Source organism: Sceloporus occidentalis, unplaced genomic scaffold (assembly GCF_023333645.1).
Source record: "Sceloporus occidentalis isolate IW3139 unplaced genomic scaffold, rSceOcc1.0.p SCAF_458, whole genome shotgun sequence".
In the NCBI taxonomy this organism is placed as follows: Eukaryota; Metazoa; Chordata; class Lepidosauria; order Squamata; family Phrynosomatidae; genus Sceloporus; species Sceloporus occidentalis.
Window position 1 is genome coordinate 132,919 of NW_028317438.1, and position 22,616 is coordinate 155,534.

At 40.2% G+C, this 22,616-nt stretch overlaps 1 protein-coding gene across 1 annotated transcript; it reads left to right on the top strand.

Annotated features, from left to right (window-relative positions):
• Positions 1 to 207: 207 nt before the first annotated feature.
• Positions 208 to 22,596, top strand: LOC149271827 (stimulated by retinoic acid gene 6 protein-like). The gene is made up of 16 exons (XM_089507110.1): positions 208 to 407; positions 1,557 to 1,632; positions 3,267 to 3,367; positions 5,383 to 5,513; positions 6,189 to 6,309; positions 6,483 to 6,528; positions 7,336 to 7,464; positions 13,909 to 14,059; positions 15,100 to 15,175; positions 15,842 to 15,923; positions 16,788 to 16,836; positions 16,920 to 17,037; positions 17,191 to 17,310; positions 19,589 to 19,752; positions 21,534 to 21,680; positions 22,352 to 22,596. Exons 1-16 carry the CDS (start codon positions 208 to 210, stop codon positions 22,594 to 22,596), a joined length of 1,956 nt encoding a protein of 651 aa, XP_089363236.1.
• Positions 22,597 to 22,616: the final 20 nt, after the last annotated feature.

A 22,616-nucleotide genomic window follows, 5' to 3' on the forward strand; every position in this document is an offset into this window, starting at 1 on the left:
AAATGCAACGAAAGGAACACAGAACACACTAGCTATTGCGTTATGTGTTATGTCTTAAAGGAAAAGGCTGTTTTTTTCCCCTCGGCATTACATTAGTTTTGTTTTTTAAGAATGCCAACAGATTGCACAGTGCTATTACAATAGAAAATTAACAATGGCATTAAGATATCTCACCCTTTAATGTACATCCACAAAAGAGGTGACAGGATGCCCCTTATGGCCTACTTGTATGTCCAGTCTTCTTTGCAGCTGCAGGGACATCTCCCTGTTGCTGCACAAAAGTTCAGAATGTCTAATCACAACCGGGACTATTCTTTGTCAGCAGAAGCTTGCATTGATGGCGTACTGACGACAGATTCTGATTTGCACACCATTACTATAAGAATGCCGATTGCACAGGCACAGGGGTGAGGGCTGAGGAACATCTCTTCAGACCAGGCTGGGATCCGTGATTGCGCCCCTTCCTGGCTGATAACACATATTGCAATCAGCAATGCAGGGCTACAGAGCCCTGTCTGCTGATCACAGTACTGGGGGAATAAAACCAAAATAATAATACATTTTTATTATTTTAAAAAATAAAGGGGGAAAAACTCAAAACAAAAAACAACATTATAGCGAGCTATAAGATATATTCCCAAAAGGGGAACGGTGCAAAAGAAAAAGAATTAGCACTAGTAATTACTGGTATTATATTTTTGTGTATCCCTATGATTTTACATGAGGGCCCTACTTTTCATGAGAAAAACAATGTCTAACTTCAAGTATGGTAAAAATACTGGTCTTTGTGCTGTGAAAAAAGCCCTGGTCCTGACAAAATGGCACGATGACTCTGCTCTTGTGAGTTTATAATCTGTTAAGAGGTTAAGGGGCAGTGAGAGAGAAGGTAAGGCAAGAATGATGTGGTTGTGCCAAGTGTCAGGTTTGTAAGTCCATGGCATGGAGATCTCAAAGGTATGGAAAACAAATAGTTTCTTTTCAGTGGATATTCTGCAAGCATTTAAATAAGCCATACAGCAAGTCTATGTACGGCATGGGAAAAGTCCTGGATACATAAGTAAGATAAGTTAACTTACAGGCCCTAGCCCATGGCACCTTCCATAAAACTTATCAGCAAAATATCCAGTGCTTGGTACTGAAAATAGCAATTACTTTTGCACACAAAACTACTGAAACTGTCAAAACAGTCTTACAAACATACATTAAAACATAGGTAAAACAAAGGTAAACCCTAAACATGCAAATAAACACTACCACTAGGACTTGCTATGCTCAAAATAGCATAGAATCTAAAACAATATTCTATATCACTGAACCATGTTCTAAGTAAAAGCCTAAAAACATGTATGAGATTTTTGTGCAAAGTTTGAAAAGTTGGGCAAACACCATAAGTAACCATTTGGTAACCAATGTAATAATTAACAAGACCAGTTTTTGAACTTTGCATTAGAATGCATTAGAAATTTGTCTGCAATTGCTATATTTTGGCAAATGTTCATTACAGTTTGAATTTACATTACATTTACATTTTTCTTTTTGTAAACTTTTTTTTCCAGAGCAACAAAGGATAATGGCACTTGCAAAGACTACATTGATATGGATTTGTTTCTCCACTGTTCACTTGTTCCTTCAGTAAGTAGAGACACTTGGAAGCTCAGAATAACTGGTTGGCATACCCAGGATCTTCCCAAGGCTGCCCCTGTGGATCTCTTCCACTCTTTATATGAGGCAGGGAGGGGGATGTTGCTGCATTAAGGCGTGGGGCTAACCCTAACAAACTTAAAAGATTGAGTGGGCAGATCCTGGGCAAAGAGTGGATGTGATCAACCACTATTCTACCTGTCCACGGATTAACCACTAACCTCAGGCTCAGCAATAAGCAATGATTTGATGAGTTGAAATCTGGAAAATATTGGTTTAGGAGTGGACTGGCAAATAATTATAACCTTTTATTTGCTCAACTGTCTTGCTTGAAAATCACCAGAAAATCATGAAAAAGGTACAAAGAAAGTTCTGAGTGCTTTTTATTGAGCTTGCAGACCCAAATGTGAGTGCTCAGGTATACCCCAGTGATAAACGCAGCTGTGGACCTAACCTGGCGGCTCCAAAAAGACATCTTAGGGTACTTTGCATTCTCAGGCCCTGAGGATCAAGCTTTCCCCTTTCACAAGAACTCGCATGATCTAAGCTAAAAGGTTGATAAGCAGGACGGAAGAAGAGCTGGCATGATTACGTTAATTTTAAAGCAGAACATACAAATCATATACAAGACAGGCTGTGACACAGCGCAGAACACAAAAATTGACAGCCTCACTAAGTATATACAGGCATATCACCTGTGTACATTAAATTGTATTAAACACAGTACATTTTAGATGGAGATGCATTTATAAGCAAATGCATTTGTCAGTACTGTACTCTGATCCACTGATGTGAAACATAGTTCATAAAAGCAGCAGCAATCATGACAAATAGTTCCATGGGCAATTAAAGTGGTATAACGCAAGAATGACACCTGGGGATGGGGGGGGGGGCATTGGTCGAAAGGAATATCACAATAGTCCAAGGGTTCAGGGGGCCAGGAGAGAGATGGTGTAGGGATTAGTCTTCCTTTAAGCAATTTGACGATCAGCCTGCAAGATTCTTGTCCCCTAATCAGAATCAGTTCCAAGAGGCCACAAACCATTTTTAACACAACACATTAGGCTTCAGGCTTTATCAATGGCACCATTGTGTAAGTGCCTGGAAAAAGTCCATATAGAACAGAATGGTAGGAGAAAAACATCTCCACTGATTATCTATGCTTGTTTTTGAGCATGCATGATGTCTTTAAGGAGGAGGGTCCTTGGATGGCTAAATTTTACTCCCCTACCAAGGCATTCAATTTACTGACCAGGAGGCCTGTAATCAGCTCTAGATCTTGGGTCAATTATGGAAAGATCCCAGGTATGTGTATAGAAGAAAAGTAAGGTTAGCTTGTGATGTGTAACACTAAAATAATCCCAAAATGAATGTGCATGCACATAACATTCCCATACCATTCCTAAAGAGGATTTGGGAAGCAAGTGCATGCATCTGCAATGCACCCAGACCATTAGACTGGTAGAAAGCCATCTACAGATTTTTTTTTTATGTCTCATTAGCAAGTTTGTGCAGTTGGGCCCGCTGTTGTTAAGCAAATAATGGTATATCAGATGTTGATAACCATCTTTTCTTTTCAAATAGTGCCATAACATACAATGAAACATTATTTTGTGTTTTTTTAGGTTCTTATCATTTTAGCATTGTCCTTTCTTGAAAAACGCACAAGGAAGACCTCAATAGATGATAAAATACAGCTCCTTGACAGACGATTTGGATTTGTCATGTGAGTGACTGAGATAATCATGAATTATCACCAACTGATTCATCATTTATTTTTATTTTAATAATATTTTGTAAAGATGTATTTTTTGTGAGAATGCAATATTGTAAGCTTGCGAGCAGGGCTCTCTCCACCTAATGTATTGGTTTGTCTTAGTCTGTCAATTCTTGTCTTGTCATACCCCTTGAATATATGTATTGTAAGAGGCGCTGTATAAATTGTTGGCGCTATATAAATAAAAGATCATAATAATAATTTCTTTATATTAAACATACTTTAGTTCAATGTAGGCTTTACCATATATATAAATGAGGTTGCTGCCCAACTTTTGAGTTCTCTACACTATTGTCAGGACCAGGGCGAGCAGGTCGGGTAGGAGTCCATGTGCAGGGGATATGGGGAACCCTGTCTGTACTCCTTTATGCATGGTGACACTGAGATAGGTACAGACAGAGTAGCAGGACTGGATAGGACGAGAGACAGGAGCTGAGGCAGGTACAGGCTCGGGAGCTGAGGCAGAGAGACGGGAGCTGAGGCAGGTACCGGCTCGGGAGTTGAGGCAGAGAGACGGGAGCTGAGGCAGGTGCAGGCTCGGGAGTTGAGGCAGAGAGACGGGAGCCGAGGCAGGTACCGGCTCGGGTGCAGGTGCAGGCACCGGCTCGGGTGCAGGTGCAGGCACAGGTTCGGGTGCAGGCACAGGTTCGGGTGCGGGTGCAGGTGCAGGTGCAGGCACAGGTTCGGGTGCAGGTGCAGGTGCAGGCACAGGCTCGGGTGCGGGCCCACTGGCAGGTAAGCCCACAGGCAGGTTCAGGCACAAGTACAGGCTCGGGTGCGGGCCCACTGGCAGGTAAGCCCACAGGCAGGTTCAGGCACAGGTACAGGCTCAGGTGCGGGCCCACTGGCAGGTAAGCCCACAGGCAGGTTCAGGCACAGGTACAGGTGCAGGGGAGGCCCACTGGCAGGGCGGACGGGAACGGAGGCCCACTGGCAGGGCGGACGGGAACGGAGGCCCACTGGCAGGGCGGACGGGAACGGAGGCCCACTGGCAGGGCGGACGGGAACGGAGGCCCACTGGCAGGGCGGACGGGAACGGAGTACTACCGGGCCAGGCACGTGTACAGGTTCATGCACGGGTACGGACTTACGCTCGGGTACTGGATCATGCACGAGTACCGGCTCAGGCACGGGTACAGGAACGGGCTCAGGCACGGGTTCAGGCTCAGGCACGGGTTCAGGCACGGGTTCAGGCACGGGCACGGGTTCAGGTTCAGGCAAAGGAGCAAGCTCAGGTACAGGTAGCGGCTCAGAGCAAAGGCAGTCCTTAAACATCAATGCCAAGGCCCTGACTGAAGGGCAGGGCAGGTCTTTTAAAGGCAGGGCTTTACTCAATTCATAAGGCGCAGCTGTACCTGATAATCAGGTTCAGATCACTCCAGAGGGTGGAGGGTGGCCACTAGTGGTAGCAGATGTATTAACCTGAAGTACAATTCAGCCATGGTTCAGGCAGCAGAGAATGGATCCTGACAACTATTGACTTCACTACAATTAAGGCATACTCACCTAAATAGTCCCTCACCTTTGTTTCATCCCCCCATCAAATACCTAATAGATTGTAAACCTGGAAGGGCAAGACCATCTTTATCATCTGTGCCAGCATGCCCTATGTGTGTTCACATTATTGTTATTTTTATATATTTTTAATTTTGTGGGTTTTTTGTACTCCTTCTCTAAACTACTACTAGATTATGTTTTATTCATCTTTTTTAGAAATTAGTTAATGTTTTGTCTTCATTCGTCCAATTATGTGTAAAATAATAAAGAAAAAAAAGAATATTTTCACTAACACTTTCAAAGGTCTGTCACAGCGCCGATATTGTATATTTACTAATTATTACTTAATAAGGTAATATGAAGTAATATAATCAAATATCGTGTGCCTGTTATATCAATTGTGATGTATTTCTGAAATTATATGTTATAATTCTAAGGTCGTCTAATTGATTGAATTTTATTATCAGACCCCTAGATCTTATAGGTACATTTAATAACAGATGGACATACGGTTTTGCCTTTGGAGCTATAGCCAATAAGGTGATGTCCCTCTTTTCCGAGGAATATTTGCCTGCAGGTGTCCCTACATGGGCAAGAGGTGTGTTTGTCATTTTAGTTATTTTGATTTACTTTTATGTTTTTCTTCTTACTGGAGTTAATATTTACACATGTAATTTTAAGGGAATTATGACTAGAGCATCTCTGGCTTTTGGACAGGATCTGTTATGTTGTAATAAAGATCAGTTGCCGTAGATACATTATATATATATATATATATATATATATATATATAATGTATCTACGGCAACTGATCTTTATAGTGTGACTATAAGCCTATATATATATATATAGCTCCAAAACTGGAAAGTCCCATAGAAAAAGAATCACTACTCCATTCACAATTAGAAATATCACCCTTTACAGTGGGTGGAAATAACTGTACCAGACAAATCTAAATTGAACCTTTTTTGTGCAATTTTAAAAAGGTGATATATACACTACAAAACACTGCAATTGTGTACATTTCCTATAATTCATTGGGAAACTATTTAAAACTATAAAAAGTGAAAAGATCAGGATTGCATTAAAAAAAGTAAAATAAAAGTAAAACTATGGCTTATTTTAATCAACCCTTGTAAAATATGTAAAAACATAATTTGTACCTCTTATGTTTAACTATTTAATTACTGTGGGTTAAACACACGTTTCATTATTGTGTAATCATAGATAGATAGAGTTATTAAAATAAAATTGTTTTAATTGTTCTTTGCAGCACTCGGCCTTTTGCTCGGAGCCATAGAAGTTGGTCTGGCCTTCTACCCAATTTTCGCATGTCTCACTACAGATAATAAAATGATTGGATCGGTTACAGGATTTCTGTACAGTCTTACTTGGTGAGTTTAAATATAATTTAATGAATTAAAATGTTTGTATCCATTTAAGCATTATTATTTCAATATAACAATAAAAAAATGAAAATGTACATTTTTTTCTACACATCCAAGTTGTATTCCCCCTTTCTTATCATTCTGAATATATTTATTCGAGATTCCTCTTTCTTTTATAGGCTTATAGTCACACTCGTAGACATTGTGACATGCCCTCATGGAGATGTAAGTATGCCAAACTGAAGATACATATTTATACAATAATTTGACAGAATCTGGGTTTTGCTCCACTTGAATTTCCCGGTGAAACCCCTGCGACCCCTTCTTCCTGTTCCTGTCTCCTCGTACCGGTATAAAACTGTTTAGAAAGGGCCCTTCCGCACCGCAATGATGGCACAGACTAGGTGTTAAAGTTGGGGGGTCCGGGGCAATTTTTCACACCAGGGCCCGGTGGTTTCTAGTTACGCCTCTGAGCAGCACATTTATTTGCAATACTGGAACCCTCCTCTATAAAAACAGAAAGTGGTCGTCTGGTTAAAATCTGTGCTCCTGGTGACATTTGGTTATGAGCAGTAACCAGGGCTATGATAAGAATATACTCAGCTCACTCAATTTTATTTGGCAAAAAAAACGAAAGAGATCTCTGCTCTTCACAACCAGCCCATTTAAACTATGGATGTAGGACTGTGCCTAGTCAGGATAGCTTCCATAGCATGATGTTCTCAGTCACTGGGTGATCTTACTAGGCAGCGCATAGGACAATGGCTGTGGAGTCGCCTTATCAGGCAGCTCCAAGAGTCATTGACTGACAAACATAGACAACTTTTGGTCACATGCACTTTACGGAAAGCCAGACTTGTTCATTATTACATTTACCACCTCAAAAGTTAAATGATATCCAGGCCCCACTTTTGTAGTTTACTATAAAATCATTTTTTAATTGATACTGCTAATAAATATTAACGTGTAGCATAATTCAACAATTGTATTGCTTGAAGTGACATATTTTTTGTTCTTGTTTTGTTTCTGCAGAAGATAGGTGATTATGACAAGGTTATTTTTAATTGGCCATGCCTGCTGTGTCTCAGTTTCCTGTTGGGGAGATTTGTCCATGTATTTATAAAATCCATTAGAATCATGATGGGAGCAGATATCACCTGTGTAAGTGGTATATAACAGATTAAATGCCTATGATAAATACATTCATTATCACACCTCCCTTTGTAAGCCCCCAAATGATCATACCTGGAATCTCTCATGATTTTACCCAGGATCTTTGGGTTTTTACAACAATCTAAGAGTCACTGGGAGAATGGGAGTCTGGAATTTCTATACTCTTTTGGTGCTTTTCTCACTGGTATGTCACAGATGAAATGCCTGCTTGCACACAGTTGACCTAATATCATTCCAGATGACAATTTTCAAAAGGACCCTTATTAGAATCATTTGCCACCATTAGCAGGTCCCAACAGTTTTATGATGGATTAATAAGGGGCAACATATCAAAAATCACTGTCCAGCTCATTTAGAACATGCCTAGTTATGACTATAATATCTGTGACTATTGCGTAGACAAATATATTATAAATATATAACTTAGGGGGTCGCAGAATGTACTATTGCAGCTGGCTTTGAGTTCCAGGGATCTAGCAGACGATATTTGTGTCTCCGCTGGCACTAAACCCTCTTCTCCAGTCAGAGCACACAGATTCCCTAGTTTTCCTAGTTTTGATGTCATAATCTTTAGGATGAGTTGATATTGGTGGAAAATTGGAGCAAGGAGATCTGTTCCAGATCTGTGTGGTGTGCCAGAACGCTGTTTTATCTCATTGTTGTCTCTTAAGAAGGAACTACGGATGGGAATAACTGTATTATATTTTGTTTAAACATAAAGGAGGAAAAGCGATTTCTACCAATACACCAAGCTGAACATGTCAAAAGGCTCTTCAGAAAGCCTGTACAGTAAGAAAGCTGTTTGTCAGTCTATGTGTAACAAAAGCCTAATTCTATTGTTAATAATCAATTACTTCTATTAAATATGGCTCCTTTATATTTCTGTGTTAAAGTATACTCTACGTACATTTCTTTGGTGTTTTTAATGAGGTTCTTTGTCTGTCTTCTGAAGATGTTTTAACTGTCTAGCTTGCGTCATATTAACTATCTTACCATTGTGTCCAGGACGCTGTCTCTGTAGGTTGTCTACGATAGTTGTGATTTTATGCGTTTAATTTCATTAGTCCTGATGAGTTGTCTCGATTTCTATCTCCTTAGCAATATGGACTGTGAAAGACTAGTCAAGCCTAATGTTTTGTTATTGCAATTTTCTATTACAGTATTAAAATATTGAAGCCTTTTCTTAGCAAAGCATCAAGTTTCCCTAATCCTTAGTACTCCCTCCTTCCATGTACCATGCAACTGACAGTGTATGTATGTGCACATGTACTGGTACTGGTACCTGGTACTGCTGCCTGACTGATAGCAGTCATATTCTGTAGCGCTGTACAATGCGTAGACGGGACATAACAAGTAGTAAAAGACAGGTAAGGATGGACCTACTCAAATGAGCTTACAATCTAGAGGGATACACAGCCATCCAAATGTTTCTTTTGCAGAAAGTGAAGTCCTCCTGCAAAGCTACCAGCCAAGTCCCTTTTTAGTGAATAAAATGATTTCTGAAAAGAAAATGAGGTATATGTGTCCCTTTAATGCATGTTTCAACTGTGTTTCTAGTGGTTTTCTGCCTGGGAAATACCTGGTAACATATTTGCATTAGCCTCTTGTTCCAGGTTACATATGTTTGCTTATAATTATTTAATTTAACAATTCATCCATATTTTTTTTGTTGTTTTAGGGTGCAGAAAACCTGGTTTGAAAGAAAAATCTATGACTGGGATCCATGTTTTAAATTCCCAAGTAGGATGATTGGCACAACTGTCCTATCCTTGTTCTGTCTCTACGTTGTAAGTCAAATTCAGTGAAATAGCATATATATATATATATATATATATATATATATATATACATACATATATTTGTGTATGTAATATAATATTATATATATATATATATATATATATATATATATATATAAATCACATGTTAACTGGACCAGGGGCTTGTGATAAGGCACCTCTTGAGTAGAATACACAATTTATTAACAAAATACAAAAAAAAAATCAACAAATATTATTTTTTAGAATTTCAGTGAGCGTCTAATTCAATATATTAATGTATAGACAATTATACTGTAAGCGCAGAGAAGGTATAAATGCTGAACCCCACTGGAGACTAAATTTACCCCTCCCAAGACACACACTCATTACACCAGGAATCCTGTCACCCCTCAAAGCTTTTCTTTGATCACTGGCTCAGGCAGACTAAAGCCTTGAATTTCAGCACTTACTGGAATATTGGATAGGATCAAATGTTGGACTGTTCATTGTTGAATATAACAAATTAGGTTATTCTTTTAACTTTTGTATACGGTGCATATGCTGTATCTTCTATTTTTTAATTCTCAGCTATAGATGCATAATAACACCTTATCTGACTAGCTGTACACTTTTATGTTTGAACACGCACTGAGGGTACCATACACAAAGCTATCTTAACAGTTGAAGGTATGGTCAAAGAGCACCTAACAATTTTTATAAAGATCCATGAAGATATAATGGCATCTGGCAACGATGTGGAAATATCTTGTGCCACAGATCCTATCATCTCCCAACCTTAAGCTACCTCCCGTCTTTAACTGTGCCCTATGGAATGCCCGCTCGGTATGCAACAAACTTGCTTGTATACATGATCTTTTTCTATCCCATGCTTTTAACCTCCTAGCTCTTACTGAAACCTGGATCCCCTCCCATGACACTACTGCTTCTGCTGCACTCTCCTTCGGAGGACTACACTTCAGCCACACTCCTAGGCCTGATGGCAGAAAGGGTGGTGGTGTAGGCATCCTTCTCTCACCTCACTGCACCTTCCAGAATATACCAAGCCCTCCCTCCCTCTCATTCTGTTCCTTTGAAGCTCACACAATCCGTCTTTTCTCTCCACTCTCTCTTCAAATTGCTGTCATATATCGCCCTCCAGGTCCTACCTCGCAGTTCTTTGACCACCTTTCTGCCTGGCTCCCTTTCTTCCTCTCTCCTAATATCCCCTGTCTTATTCTGGGTGACTTTTACATTCCTTTAGATATATCTAACAACTCTGCTAGCTCCAAACTCCTCTCCCTGACATCCTCCTCTGGTCTCTCTCAATGGACTAATTCCCCTACGCACACCGAGGGACACTCACTTGATCTGGTTTTCTCCAGATCATGCTCCCTTTCAGACTTCTCCATCTACCCGTTCCCTCTGTCTGACCACCACCTTCTATCCTTTTCTCCAGTGCTAACCCCTAACAAGACAAACTTACAGCGCTCACCTCATACTTGTAGGCCATTACCAGACAATACCATCAGCCTCACTTGAACCTCTCTTACCTTCCATGTTAACCCTTTCCTGCCCAGACACAGCAGCCTCTTTTTATAACAACACACTTGCTTCATCCCTCGACACCATAGCCCCAATTACTACAAGTTACCCTCGACAATTTAAACGCCAACCATGGCATACCAAAACCACACGGTTTCTTCAGTGCTGCCGCACGGCTGAGCGTTACTTCAGAAAATCCAAATCCAGCGAAGACTTTAATCACTATAAATTCATGCTCCACACCTACAACTCTGCCCTCTCTCTCACCAAACAGCTCTACTTCTCCACTCTCATATCCTCTCTTTCTTCCAACCCACGACGCCTTTTTTCTACTTTCAACTCCCTTCTCTGTCCCTCCACACCCACACCACAAACCTCTCTCACTGCCCAAGATCTTCCTACACACTTCAAAGAGAAGATCGAGACTATTAGAAAAGACCTCTCTTCCTTACAACTCCCTCCTACACCACTCAACACCACTCTCTCCACTCCTACTATACTAACTGCCTTTTCCCCTACAACCGAAGAAGAGATAGCCACTCTTCTTTCTTCCTCTCACCCAACAACCTGTCCCCTCAACCCTATCCCTTCACACCTCACAAAGTCTCTATATCCATCCCTTTGTCCATCACTTACCCACCTATTTAATCTTTTTCTATCATCTGGAACTGTACCATCTGCCTTCAAGCATGCGCTAATCACACCAATTCTAAAGAATCCTTCCTCAGATCCCGTCTGTTTGACTAACTACCGCCCTATCTCTCTGCTTCCTTTTATCTCTAAGCTGCTTGAACGGATTGTGTACAACCGCCTCATTAACTTCCTCTCCTCTAATTCCCTCCTTGACCCTCTACAGTCTGGTTTCAAACCCCTTCACTCCACTGAAACAGCTCTAACAAAAGTCTCCAATGACTTGCTCTCTGCCAAAGCAAAAGGTCACTACTCTATTCTAATTCTACTGGATCTCTCTGCTGCTTTCGATACTGTTGATCACCACCTTCTTCTAGACTCACTTGCTTCTATAGGCATTCGAGATACAGCTCTCTCCTGGATCTCCTCATATCTGTCTAACCGTTCCTTCTCTGTCAACTTCTCTGGCAAGACATCATCACCCCTTCCACTTTCGGTTGGTGTCCCCCAAGGTTCAGTCCTTGGCCCTCTGCTGTTCTCTCTTTATACTTCCTCTCTTGGCAAACTAATCAACTCATTTGGCCTCCAGTATCACCTATATGCAGATGATACCCAAATCTACCTGTCTTCTCCTGATCTCTCTCCATCTCTCCTGTCCCGTATTACCAATTGCTTGTCTGCTATTTCTTCATGGATGTCACAACACTACCTGAAACTTAATCTTTCTAAAACTGAACTCATTATCTTCCCTCCCTCCATCTCCACTCCACTACCTGAATTCTCTATCACCATTAACAACACGACTATCTCTCCTACTAACCAGGCCCGATGCCTTGGGGTCATCCTTGACTCAAACCTCTCCTTCATCCCTCACATTCAGTCCCTCGCCAAATCCTGCCGCTTGCACCTAAAAAACATCTCTCGTATCCGCCCATTCCTCACCCAAGAATCCACAAAAACCCTGGTTCATTCCCTTATCATTTCCCGTCTTGACTACTGCAACATTCTTCTGGTTGGCACTCCACTGTCTTGACTCTCTCCTCTACAGTCTATCCTAAATGCCGCTGCTAAGCTCATCTTCCTTGCACGTCGCTCCTCTTCTGCTTCCCCCCTCTGTGAAACCCTCCACTGGCTCCCAATTACCTTTAGAATTAAATGTAAGATCCTGGTACTGACATATAAGGCCATCCATAATACTGCTCCTCCGTACATTTCTGACCTCATTAGCAAATACTCTCCTACTCGATCCCTACATTCCTCCCATGGGCTAAGGCTCTCCTCCTCACTCATCACCTCTTCCTTTTCCCGTCTACAAGATTTCACTCGAGCTGCCCCATATCTGTGGAATCTACTCCCAAGGAACCTTCAGCATTCTCCCTCCCTCCCAACTTTCAAGAAACATCTAAAAACCCACTTCTTCAGAGAAGCATACCATCTTAGCTGCTAGAACTTCCTTGTCATCGATACAACCCCCACAGTACCTCTCACCCTTTCTCTATGCCTTATGTTTGTCACCCCATTTCCCTCTAGATTGTAAGCTTGCGAGCAGGGCTCTCTCCACCAAATGTATCGGTTTGTCTTAGTCTGTCAATTCTTGTCTTGTCATATCCCTTGAATTTATGTATTGTATTAAGCGCTGCGTAAACTGTTGGCGCTATATAAATAAAGGATAATAATAATAATCAACCACAACAATCATAAATGTATAAAGATGCAGAGACATATAGGTAGGGCTGTAGCAGCTCATCATCCGGCTGATTTGGTACTGTTATCATATTGAAGCAAAACAATTTTGTGATATGCTCACATCTTTTAGGATTTTGGAGTTTTTTGATCTAAAAACATGAGAAGAGTGAAGTTAAAATAATGCCACTTATTGGCCAACTGAGAGTTTGATCGCGAGCTTTCAAGTTGGTAGGTTCCTTCCTCAGGCATCAGTGAGGCTAAAACTGAATTCCCTAAATACAAAAGCACAGCTTCAGAAAAAAAGGAAAATAAACACAGAGGTTCTGGAGAATTTTCTCCGCAGTAAAATAGCCAGACATCCAGAGATCTAATAGATACAGTTCCTTCAGAGCATCTTTGATTGGTCTACTCCCTGGTTACAAGGGTCATAAAGTTTGACACATGCCAGATCCCTGAAGGTGTCAAATGTTAGCAGAAGTAAGTCAGTTAACCACACTGGATGATTTACACGAAAAGCAGCCATTGACTTTGTGGTGCAAGTGTAAGCCTGGAATTAATTTTATCTGCGCAGTGGATGTGTGCAGATCCACGTGAAAAAATGCTTGTAGTTTCCTCAGGATCTTGCGGAGGACTTCCATTTGTGGATTGTAGGTTACTGCTAATGGTACTCCTCAGAAATACACAAATCCCTTCTTTATGAAGCGATTTATATTATACTGGAGCAAGGAAGTCAATGTTTTAGCTAAAATCTACGCACACAAAAACGACCTATTTTATATAAAAGACCTACCTTTTTTGTGCCTTTTGTTCATAGTTTATCACCTTGGAATTTGGTACATTTCACCTTGTTGTACAAGCATTGAATAGTTTAGAAGAGAATATGGCTCAGCTGGAACCTGATGTCACATGGTCAGGATATAACCAAACTGTTGCCTCCATGAAAGAATTCAATGGAGCACTAGAGGGTAAGAACATATGTATTAAGTAATAATTTTATTATCTTTTCGAAAAATCACTTTATTATGTTGTGAAACCTGGCCAGGCAACACACCTTGTTGTAAAGTGTGTTAATAAATCTGCACAACACAATACTAGATATATATCACAAACTATTCCTACTCATCCATATGTGAAAATGTTGTATATGATACAAATGACACAGAGTGAATCAGGGTGTTTTGTAGGCAAATTCCAACCAAAGGTAAATTTACACAGAAAAGCAATTGCTAAACGTAACAAAATCAAATAAACTGTGTCTTGTTGTTCATTGCATCAGACAAATCACTCCATCCAGAACCTTGAAATCAAGTTTTTTTTAATAGGGAAGTACACTGAAATGAGAAGCACACTTTCACTGTTTTTGTTTTGTTTTTCAATGCTCGTGTGAATATCCCTCCCACCATACTCCTCCTTGGTAATTGTCCTATATACCATACCATGTCACATGAGTACTCTCCTACCTGTAATTCTCTGCTATTTGAGAAACTAGTTCTCTCAACGTGAAAGCCTCTTAAAAATTGCAATAAGGGACTAATTGCATCAAACATGTGACACCGGGTGGGACATAATCATGTGAATATTTTTGTCCCAAAGACCTGAATGGCACCAAACATCCTTACACTAGCCATGTATTGCCTCAAAAATGGCAAAGATGCACCTGTATTTGAGGCCAATCTGTGGCTTCATTTATGATACTTTTGATGTTAGTTCACTACTGTGCTTTGTTGTCCAAAGTCTGGCTAGGAAAGACAACACTCAACTGTAGCGAACACTTGATTTAGTACATATAAATCGCACATGACCCAGCAAATAGTTATAAAGGGCAAAATATTTAAAAAGTGGTCTCACCTGTGTAGCAACCAATACAACACCACGGTTAGCAGTTGTAAAACTTTGCAGTAGAATTTTTTTTTATATATATATAAATATGCCTAGGATTTTTTTACTAGATTTGACTTGACAAGATTTAATGAGATGGAACTGAATGACTCTATTTTCTTTGTAGGTGTTTGGTTTTTCACAACATTTTTGGCAGGCTTTATTACTGTGTCATATATATTTCATATATTGATCTGCTACAGGTAAGAACAATTGTATTTGAATTATAAATATATATTACAGTGCACTTAAAAGGATTGTCTGCTTCATCTTTGCACCGAAATGGCTTGTCTGTGCACTCAAACTGCTTGCCTCCGCCATCCTTGTGCCCAAACAGCTTGAATTCTCCATCTTTGCCACAAAAACATGAGTAGAAGACACTGGTGGTGTCTAGGGGGGTCTTCTGGGGAGGGGGGCCCTGACATTTTTTGTACGGCAAGGGAACCCCAAAAATTCTGATGACGTCCCTGTATGCAAAACTAACATTTAACACAGTATTATTAAAAGCAAGGTCTCAAAGCACGCGATTACTTGGATTTATTATTTTGTTGCATGACAAAGTTGTTTGTCTTACTGTATTCTAAATGGAGTGACAACGTGTGGCTTTTTTTTTAGTTTTATGCCAAAATGTCATCAATAAACGTTGACATTCTCTCACTCACCTGATCTAATCTAATCTCATTGTATAAATATTCTACTAATTAGCCTATATACCGAAAGACCTGTACCCAATGGTAGAAATGCAGGTTTCCAAGTCATTTTGCAAAAGACTTAAGGGATCCGACTACAGCACAAAAAGTACTGCACCTTACACGTGTTTTGTAAATCAATATACAAGTATAGATTGTCTTGCTCTTCTATTCCTTTAGAAAGCACATGAAGCGGCTTTGGGTTGGAGAAAAAGGCTTTCTACCTGCAAAGTATCACAAACCTTCAGCTTCACAAAGTGTGGTATGTGCAGTGTTTTTCTCCTATCTATTCTAATAACATAAAATACCCTGCTATTGTGCATAAAGGTTGTTGTGATACAAATGCATAATGTTTGACATATTAGTGATATTGACAGCCAAGTTAGGTCACAAACCACATCTTCTAACATTTGACAATGCTGAAGATGTTTTAGAGGGTGTTGTGTGTCAAGGAAGAAGGGCTTTAGTAACTTTTTTGTGGGACATTGTGACCTACCGACAGAGGCAGCTGCCCCACCTGCCACCTCCATGGCTACCATCCTCATTGAGGAGCACCAGGATATAGCGTCATCCAACCGCCCATGGAGGTTTGCCATGATGTAATTTTGCAGCGCCATTCATTTCTGTGGGTGAGAAGGATGCTTCAGATATACATGTCTATAGTTTATATCTGTGATTTTATTTCTCATAGTGTTTAACAGATGCCACCAATAGTAGGCATGCTGAAATTTTCTACAAAAAGGAACATCTGCAATAGAGATGTGATTGTAAGATTTACTCTTACATGATGGAACATTAACCATTCAGAAAATATCTTAACATTTTATCTTGTCCGTGGAATATTGTGGAATATTGTGCTGTCTCCTTTTCTGAGAATAGAATGTATACTTGATGTTAGTGCTGATAATGGTTCTCCATCTTGGACAGTGGTAATTAACAGGTAACGTTCTACATGGTTTAAAACAGTCTTCCTCATTCACTATTCTACTGGACAAAGGCAAACAGAGAATTATATGAGTTATAGTTTAATGCCTGCTGGAAGGCTTCCTGTTATCTACAGACTGTCCTTAAATCATAGCATTGATAAAATTGGTAAATTGGTTTCCTCTTTCTCTGATATACACAGGCTGCAATTGCAAGATATTCTGGCTGGCAAGTTGCTTATATTTTATGGGGTAAGTTTCTATTTTTAACTTTGATGGATTCAAGGGCATGAAGATGTGTTTTTGATATATATACGTGTGTTTTCTTCATACAGGGTACCTGATAATGCATATAGTGCAAACATTTCTAGGACTGGCTTTTGTGTATGCATTAGTTTTCCCAGTAAAACATGGGAAAGGCATTGCGATGTTGCAGGGTTTGGGATTATCCATGTAAGTATGTCCTATTTTAAAGTGAGATTTTGAATGTAATCCTTACGTGGGAAATACTAAGCCTTGTTATTTGACCTTTTTATTTTAAAATATGCTTGTAGGCTATTCGTCTTCATTGTTATTTTGTTTATAATCATATATTTTTGTTTTTAGTCTTACAATTGCAATCGTCATTGCCTTAATGGTTCTACAAGTTATTTTGGCTACTACATTCTTCCTGCAGAAAAAGATTTATCCTGAAGATAAAGGGAAACCATTGGCTCTGAACAATAGGTGTGTTAACATTATGATTTTTTTTGTTTCATTGACATCTGAACAGGAACTAGTGGGTTGTATAACATATCTACCATAGATCTCAACTTTATAACCAGAATAGTCGTCAAACATTTCAACCGTGTTTTAAATTCCATGAATTCAAGACTGGCTACTACTCTGTTAGGCAGGCTTAGCCTTCTATAGCTCTCCCTGTGGATGTATTGGAAGGAACCTCATGATGGAGTCCACTACAAGCTTATCCTAGACAGCCACCTAGAATTTGTGCCTTGTAATCCAGGACTATTACAACACAAGCAGCAGGACCAGACTGGCCCATAAAGCAATAAAGGGAAGAAGATGGGGATATGGTAAGAGCAGCGCCAGGAAGAAAGATATATGCAGGCTAGAGCCAACAAAGATAAAGACATCCACCAGACCACCAGAAAAATCTCCCTATTTCTGTGCTGGGAAATACGCACCTGTGAGTGGGACCAGAAATGTTTTATTCAAAGGGTGGGAAGGGGGTTGAAATATACGGTATATAAAAAAAACTGAAGGGTGTATTTGTCTGCATATGTACAGTATATTGGGAGGATGCCCTCCAAATGCTGTACCCTCATTCCTGCTGCCTACTTTCCATATGTGGTAGGGCTTGTGTGCTGTAAAATAATCCAGAAATTGAATGTTGCTTATTCTTGTAGCAACAATATACCTGCATTTATATTACATTTTGTAGATTTGTATATCCATTCTTGCTACAAAAGCATATTCATTAAAATGCCTGTTTTACATGTCATAGCACCAACTAGAGAAATATATTTATACAGTAATGTGCAGTAAGTTTTAGGCAGGTTTAAACAATGCTATAAAGTAAGAGTGATTTCAAAAACAGACATGTTTTTTTAATTTTTATCATTTCACAAAATGCAAAGTGAGTGAACAGAAGAAAAACCTAAATCAAATCAGTATCTGGTGGGACCTTTTTTCTTGAAACATCATCAATTCTTCAAGGTCTTCTAAGTCAGGGATTATGTAGGCATATAGTTAGGTGTATGATTAAACAATTATACCAAAACTAAAGGAAACAAATTGCAACAGTTGCCATGTGTAGCTGCTGCGATTACAAGCCATTTTAGCATTCCATGATGAGGTAAAGTATACAGGCAGATACTTATCCATCATGCAATGCCATCAGGGAGTCTTCTAATTGATTTGTTCTGCAGCATAACAATGACCCCAAACCAGGGCCGGCCCTACCATGGAGCAGAGTGGGGCAATTGCCCCAGGTGGCACTTTTGAAGAGGCGGCACTTTGCCGCCCCAAGAGAGAGGGGCGCCAAGTGGTTTTTGCTTACCAAGTTGTCAGAACCCGCTCGGCGCCCCTCTCTCTCCTCTGCGAGCCCTCTAGCTCGGTCTCGGTGCCGGCTTGTAATGCTGAGCGCCGGAATATGACATCATTTCCGGCGCTCAGCAGTAAAGCAGCACGCACCGTGGCAGAGCAGGGAGTCTCGCCGCAGGACTGCTGAAAGGTAAGTGAAGTACAAAGGGGGGGGGATAGGGTAGATAATAGGGAGGGAGGCAGAGGAAGTGTAGATAATGACCTCTGGCGTCGGCAGGGGGCGGCATTTTCAACTTCGCCCCAGGCGGCATTATGTCTTGGGCAGGCCCTGCCCCAAACATACAGCCAAAGTCATTAAAAACGGTCTACGGTGTAAAAAAGAACAAGGAGTCCTGAAAGTGATGGTGAGGCACCTGCTGAGTTCCATAAAAAACTGTGTGCAAGTGTACCTGATGCTGTTTTGAAGGCAAAGGGTGGTCACACCAAATATTGATTACATTTAGATTTTTCTTCTGTTCACTCACTTTGCATAAAAATAATCTAATAACAAGTCTATTTTTGAAAACATTTTACAGTATTTCTTCATACCTGCCTAAAACTTTTTAACAGTACTGTACGTATGGATTATGTTACTTTATATACCGGTAACTTTAATCTGCAAAATGGAGATGGCTTTCAAAATGCATTGCTAATACATTTATAAATTAATCCAAGAACTCAATGGTACCGCAACCTAATTTTATGAATTCTCTATTTACCACAGCTCTTATTATACTGGTTTATTTCACATAGAGATTACTTATAAAGTATCCTGATTACTTTCTGTGAAGATCAGGGCTCTCAAGTTTATAATCAGAATAAAAAAATGTTGCATAAAACATTAAAGAAAATGTCCATGTTAAATTAAAGGGTTTACTACTCCATGAAACTCTCCTGTGGCCACCTTTTGTCATTCCAGAAAAGCATTCCACAACTTTAACTATTTCTTCTTCTTCTACAATGTGATCCTGGGTTTGAGTGCCTGCTTAATGCGACTATTCTGTAGCTTGATTTTGGGAAGCTGGCTAATTGGAAGAATTGATAGAACAATACTGCAAAGAGGATACGAATCAGCTGACATGGGTAAGCTTTTACACCATAAGTTCCAAAACATAGCACTAGGTACAGTATTTTATATTTCAGATATAATGCAACATATGCTTATTTTGACTAGGGCCTCATCATAAATGTAAAGGGCAGAACAGCTAAATATGGGGGCACAGTGTTGTTAAGGGCTGTGTAGGTAAAGGAATTTTATTTTTTTAAGGTATGGGGAACCAGTGAATGGAAAGCAGATAAAGGACAATGTGAAAGCATGCTTTCCAAAGGGCAAAGGAGAAGGGGGCAGTGAGTATTCTTTGCAATGCACCTGTATGACATTGACGGCATTGTGGTTGATTGGGTTCTTAAAACGGTGCAATGACCATAGCAGGTGGGAATAGGGCTAACGGGGGTTGGGTTCAATGTCCCCCGAACATAGAAGGAAATAGATGCAGATGGATAAGAGATGGAAGTGGGATTTGCAGGGATCTACTACCTTAAATCAGTTTGATTGGTGGTATAGAAGGTTGTGAGAAGGTAAAGGAATTCATATGAGGCAAGCTGATGGGAGAACATGTGGCTTACTAAGGGGTTGATATGAGAGGAAGAAAAAGCTTTAGGAAAGAGGTAAGAAAATGAGAGAAAATTAGAAGAAAAATAATAAAGCAGGAAACCATGATCATAAATAGGTGGCAGTGAGATAAAAAGACAAATTAAACTGAGTAATGAGTATCAGTGTTACCTGCAGTTTTAAAGTGTGCAGGGTTCACTTATTCTACTCACAGGGTGTTGCTGAACATAAGTCAGGATTTTTCATTAGTGACACCTAACCTGTGGAAGAAATCTGAAGTAAAATTGCAAAAATATAGGCAGTTCTCTATCTTTTAACATATTAATCATACTAAATGATGGACTCTCTATATAAGTATATAAAGCCCAACTTGTCCTTGGAAGAAATTATATGATCTGTGGGGAAAACTAAAAGGGGGATCATGATAAGACAAATAAACATGAAAAGGAAAACAAGTAAGCAATCCTTGCTTGTTTTAAAAATGAGTTCACAATTGTTATTATAGGTGATTAAATATTTATGGACGCTGCTAGCACATGTACTGGTGACTTTGCTTACAGAGACAGTGAGATTATTTTTTACTGAATCCCGCTTGTTTTCGGGCAACAAATTTCATTTCTGGCCATTCAGAGGTCTTTTTTTGAATTGGAACGACATTCAGGGTGTTCCCAAAAGTGTGAGGTCCCTGAAACCCTCCGGACTCACATTATACATATTTTAAAAAAAGGTTCCCTGGGCCTGGGCAGGCAGACACTGGCACATGATAGGCACATGCATCCCCATGGAGCAGGACTGGATTTCCCCAATATTATATATTATAATGCCTGGTTCACCAATATTTATTTATCAATGAAGAATAAGAGATGATATGATGAAAAAATTAACTTGTCCACGAACTACAGGTTTGGCTAGTAACATAAATGACCAACTGTGTTAATCAACTAAACTCTACAGAGGAACAGGGGAAAAAATGTCTCCTGCAGTCCCTGTAATACACTATAGTAGTTTCTACAGCTTCTCCAATCCATCCAAAAGCAGTACATTGTCTGCACTAGAATAATTTATTAACAAATCCAAATGAATTTTCGTCACTGTTGCAATTTGTTTATGTTAGTTTTGTCGGAGATCGAAATTTGTTTTTGTTGATTCGTACGAACGCATGAAACATGAAAAATAAAGTTCATACGAAGTCTAAAAGTAAGAATTATGTTTCCATGTAGATACATAATAATGCAATACATTTGTGTTTAAGGTTACAACACCTGGATTGGAATGATATATGTGGATCACTATCACACTAATCCTTCCCTGCTGTGTTTTTGCAACATCCTCTTGACAAACAGTGCAGAGAAAAGACTCAGAGAATCCCAGGATTACTACAGTTTTTCCAACCCAACAGGTGTGTACTTTGTATCTGTGTGAGGCTGCGAGGCAGGTACAATGGTGGAGTCCGGTATGCAGATACGTAACCCCAGGAATCAGCAAATAGGGCAGGCGAGAATAAGCCGAAGTCAGGAACGAAGCCGTGGTCAGGGAAATAGCAAGCTGCGAGGTCGAAATGCAAAGCCAAAGTCAGGAAACCAAAAATATCAGGAACGCCGTTTAGTAGCCAAGGGTCGGGATACAGATAGCAGCAGAGTCGAAAGCAAGCCAGGGTCGGTACACAGAAATCGTTAGGATAAAGCATAAATGCACTGGAGCTCAATAGGAAGAACAATCACTGAGCACTGAGCTAATCTCAGTGCTCAGTTTTTAAACTTGCCGCCTGGGGGAAGCCTCGCCCCCAGCCGTGACGTCATCCGTGCACGTACCCAGCGTCTCCATTCGGGGACACATAAAGTTTGTTGAGGGCGCGCGCGCGCCTAGCAGGAGACATGCTGGCATAGGAGGAGGAAGCTGGAGACGCGCCGCGGGATTCAGTACCCGCGGGCATCAGGCATTCGGGTGAGTCGCTTCGGCGGACCCAGAGTTGCGGACCCTGACAATCTGTTATAAAACGTCTCAATGGGATTATCCATTGTCACAGAAGGTGCATGATTTTTCTACATGTTTATAACTTTCTTTCTCCAGGGCCACGTAGACCAACTAGAGCCAGGACAAGATGGCTGCTATACTATACACTTCTGAAAAATCCTAGACTGATTATACAGAGGAAAGTCAAAGAACAGGGTGATGAAGACACAAAGAACATAGTGAGTCAAATCAGACTTATCCATGCTTCAGTGTTGGAAGCTGATATGAGAAACAACCAGGAAGGACCAATTGATATAAGATGTGTGGAAATAAAAGAAGGAAGAACATTATTTTATGATTAAACTCTGTAGATCTGCAAAGA

Excerpts from the sequence above, each read along its gene's own strand:
- LOC149271827 (XM_089507110.1), top strand. The coding sequence starts at position 208 with ATGCCCCTTATGGCCTACTTGTATGTCCAGTCTTCTTTGCAGCTGCAG. Across the intron at positions 1,633-3,266 it reads ACTGTTCACTTGTTCCTTCA|GTTCTTATCATTTTAGCATT; the intron begins GTAAGTAGAGAC and ends GTGTTTTTTTAG. Across the intron at positions 6,529-7,335 it reads TGACATGCCCTCATGGAGAT|AAGATAGGTGATTATGACAA; the intron begins GTAAGTATGCCA and ends TTGTTTCTGCAG.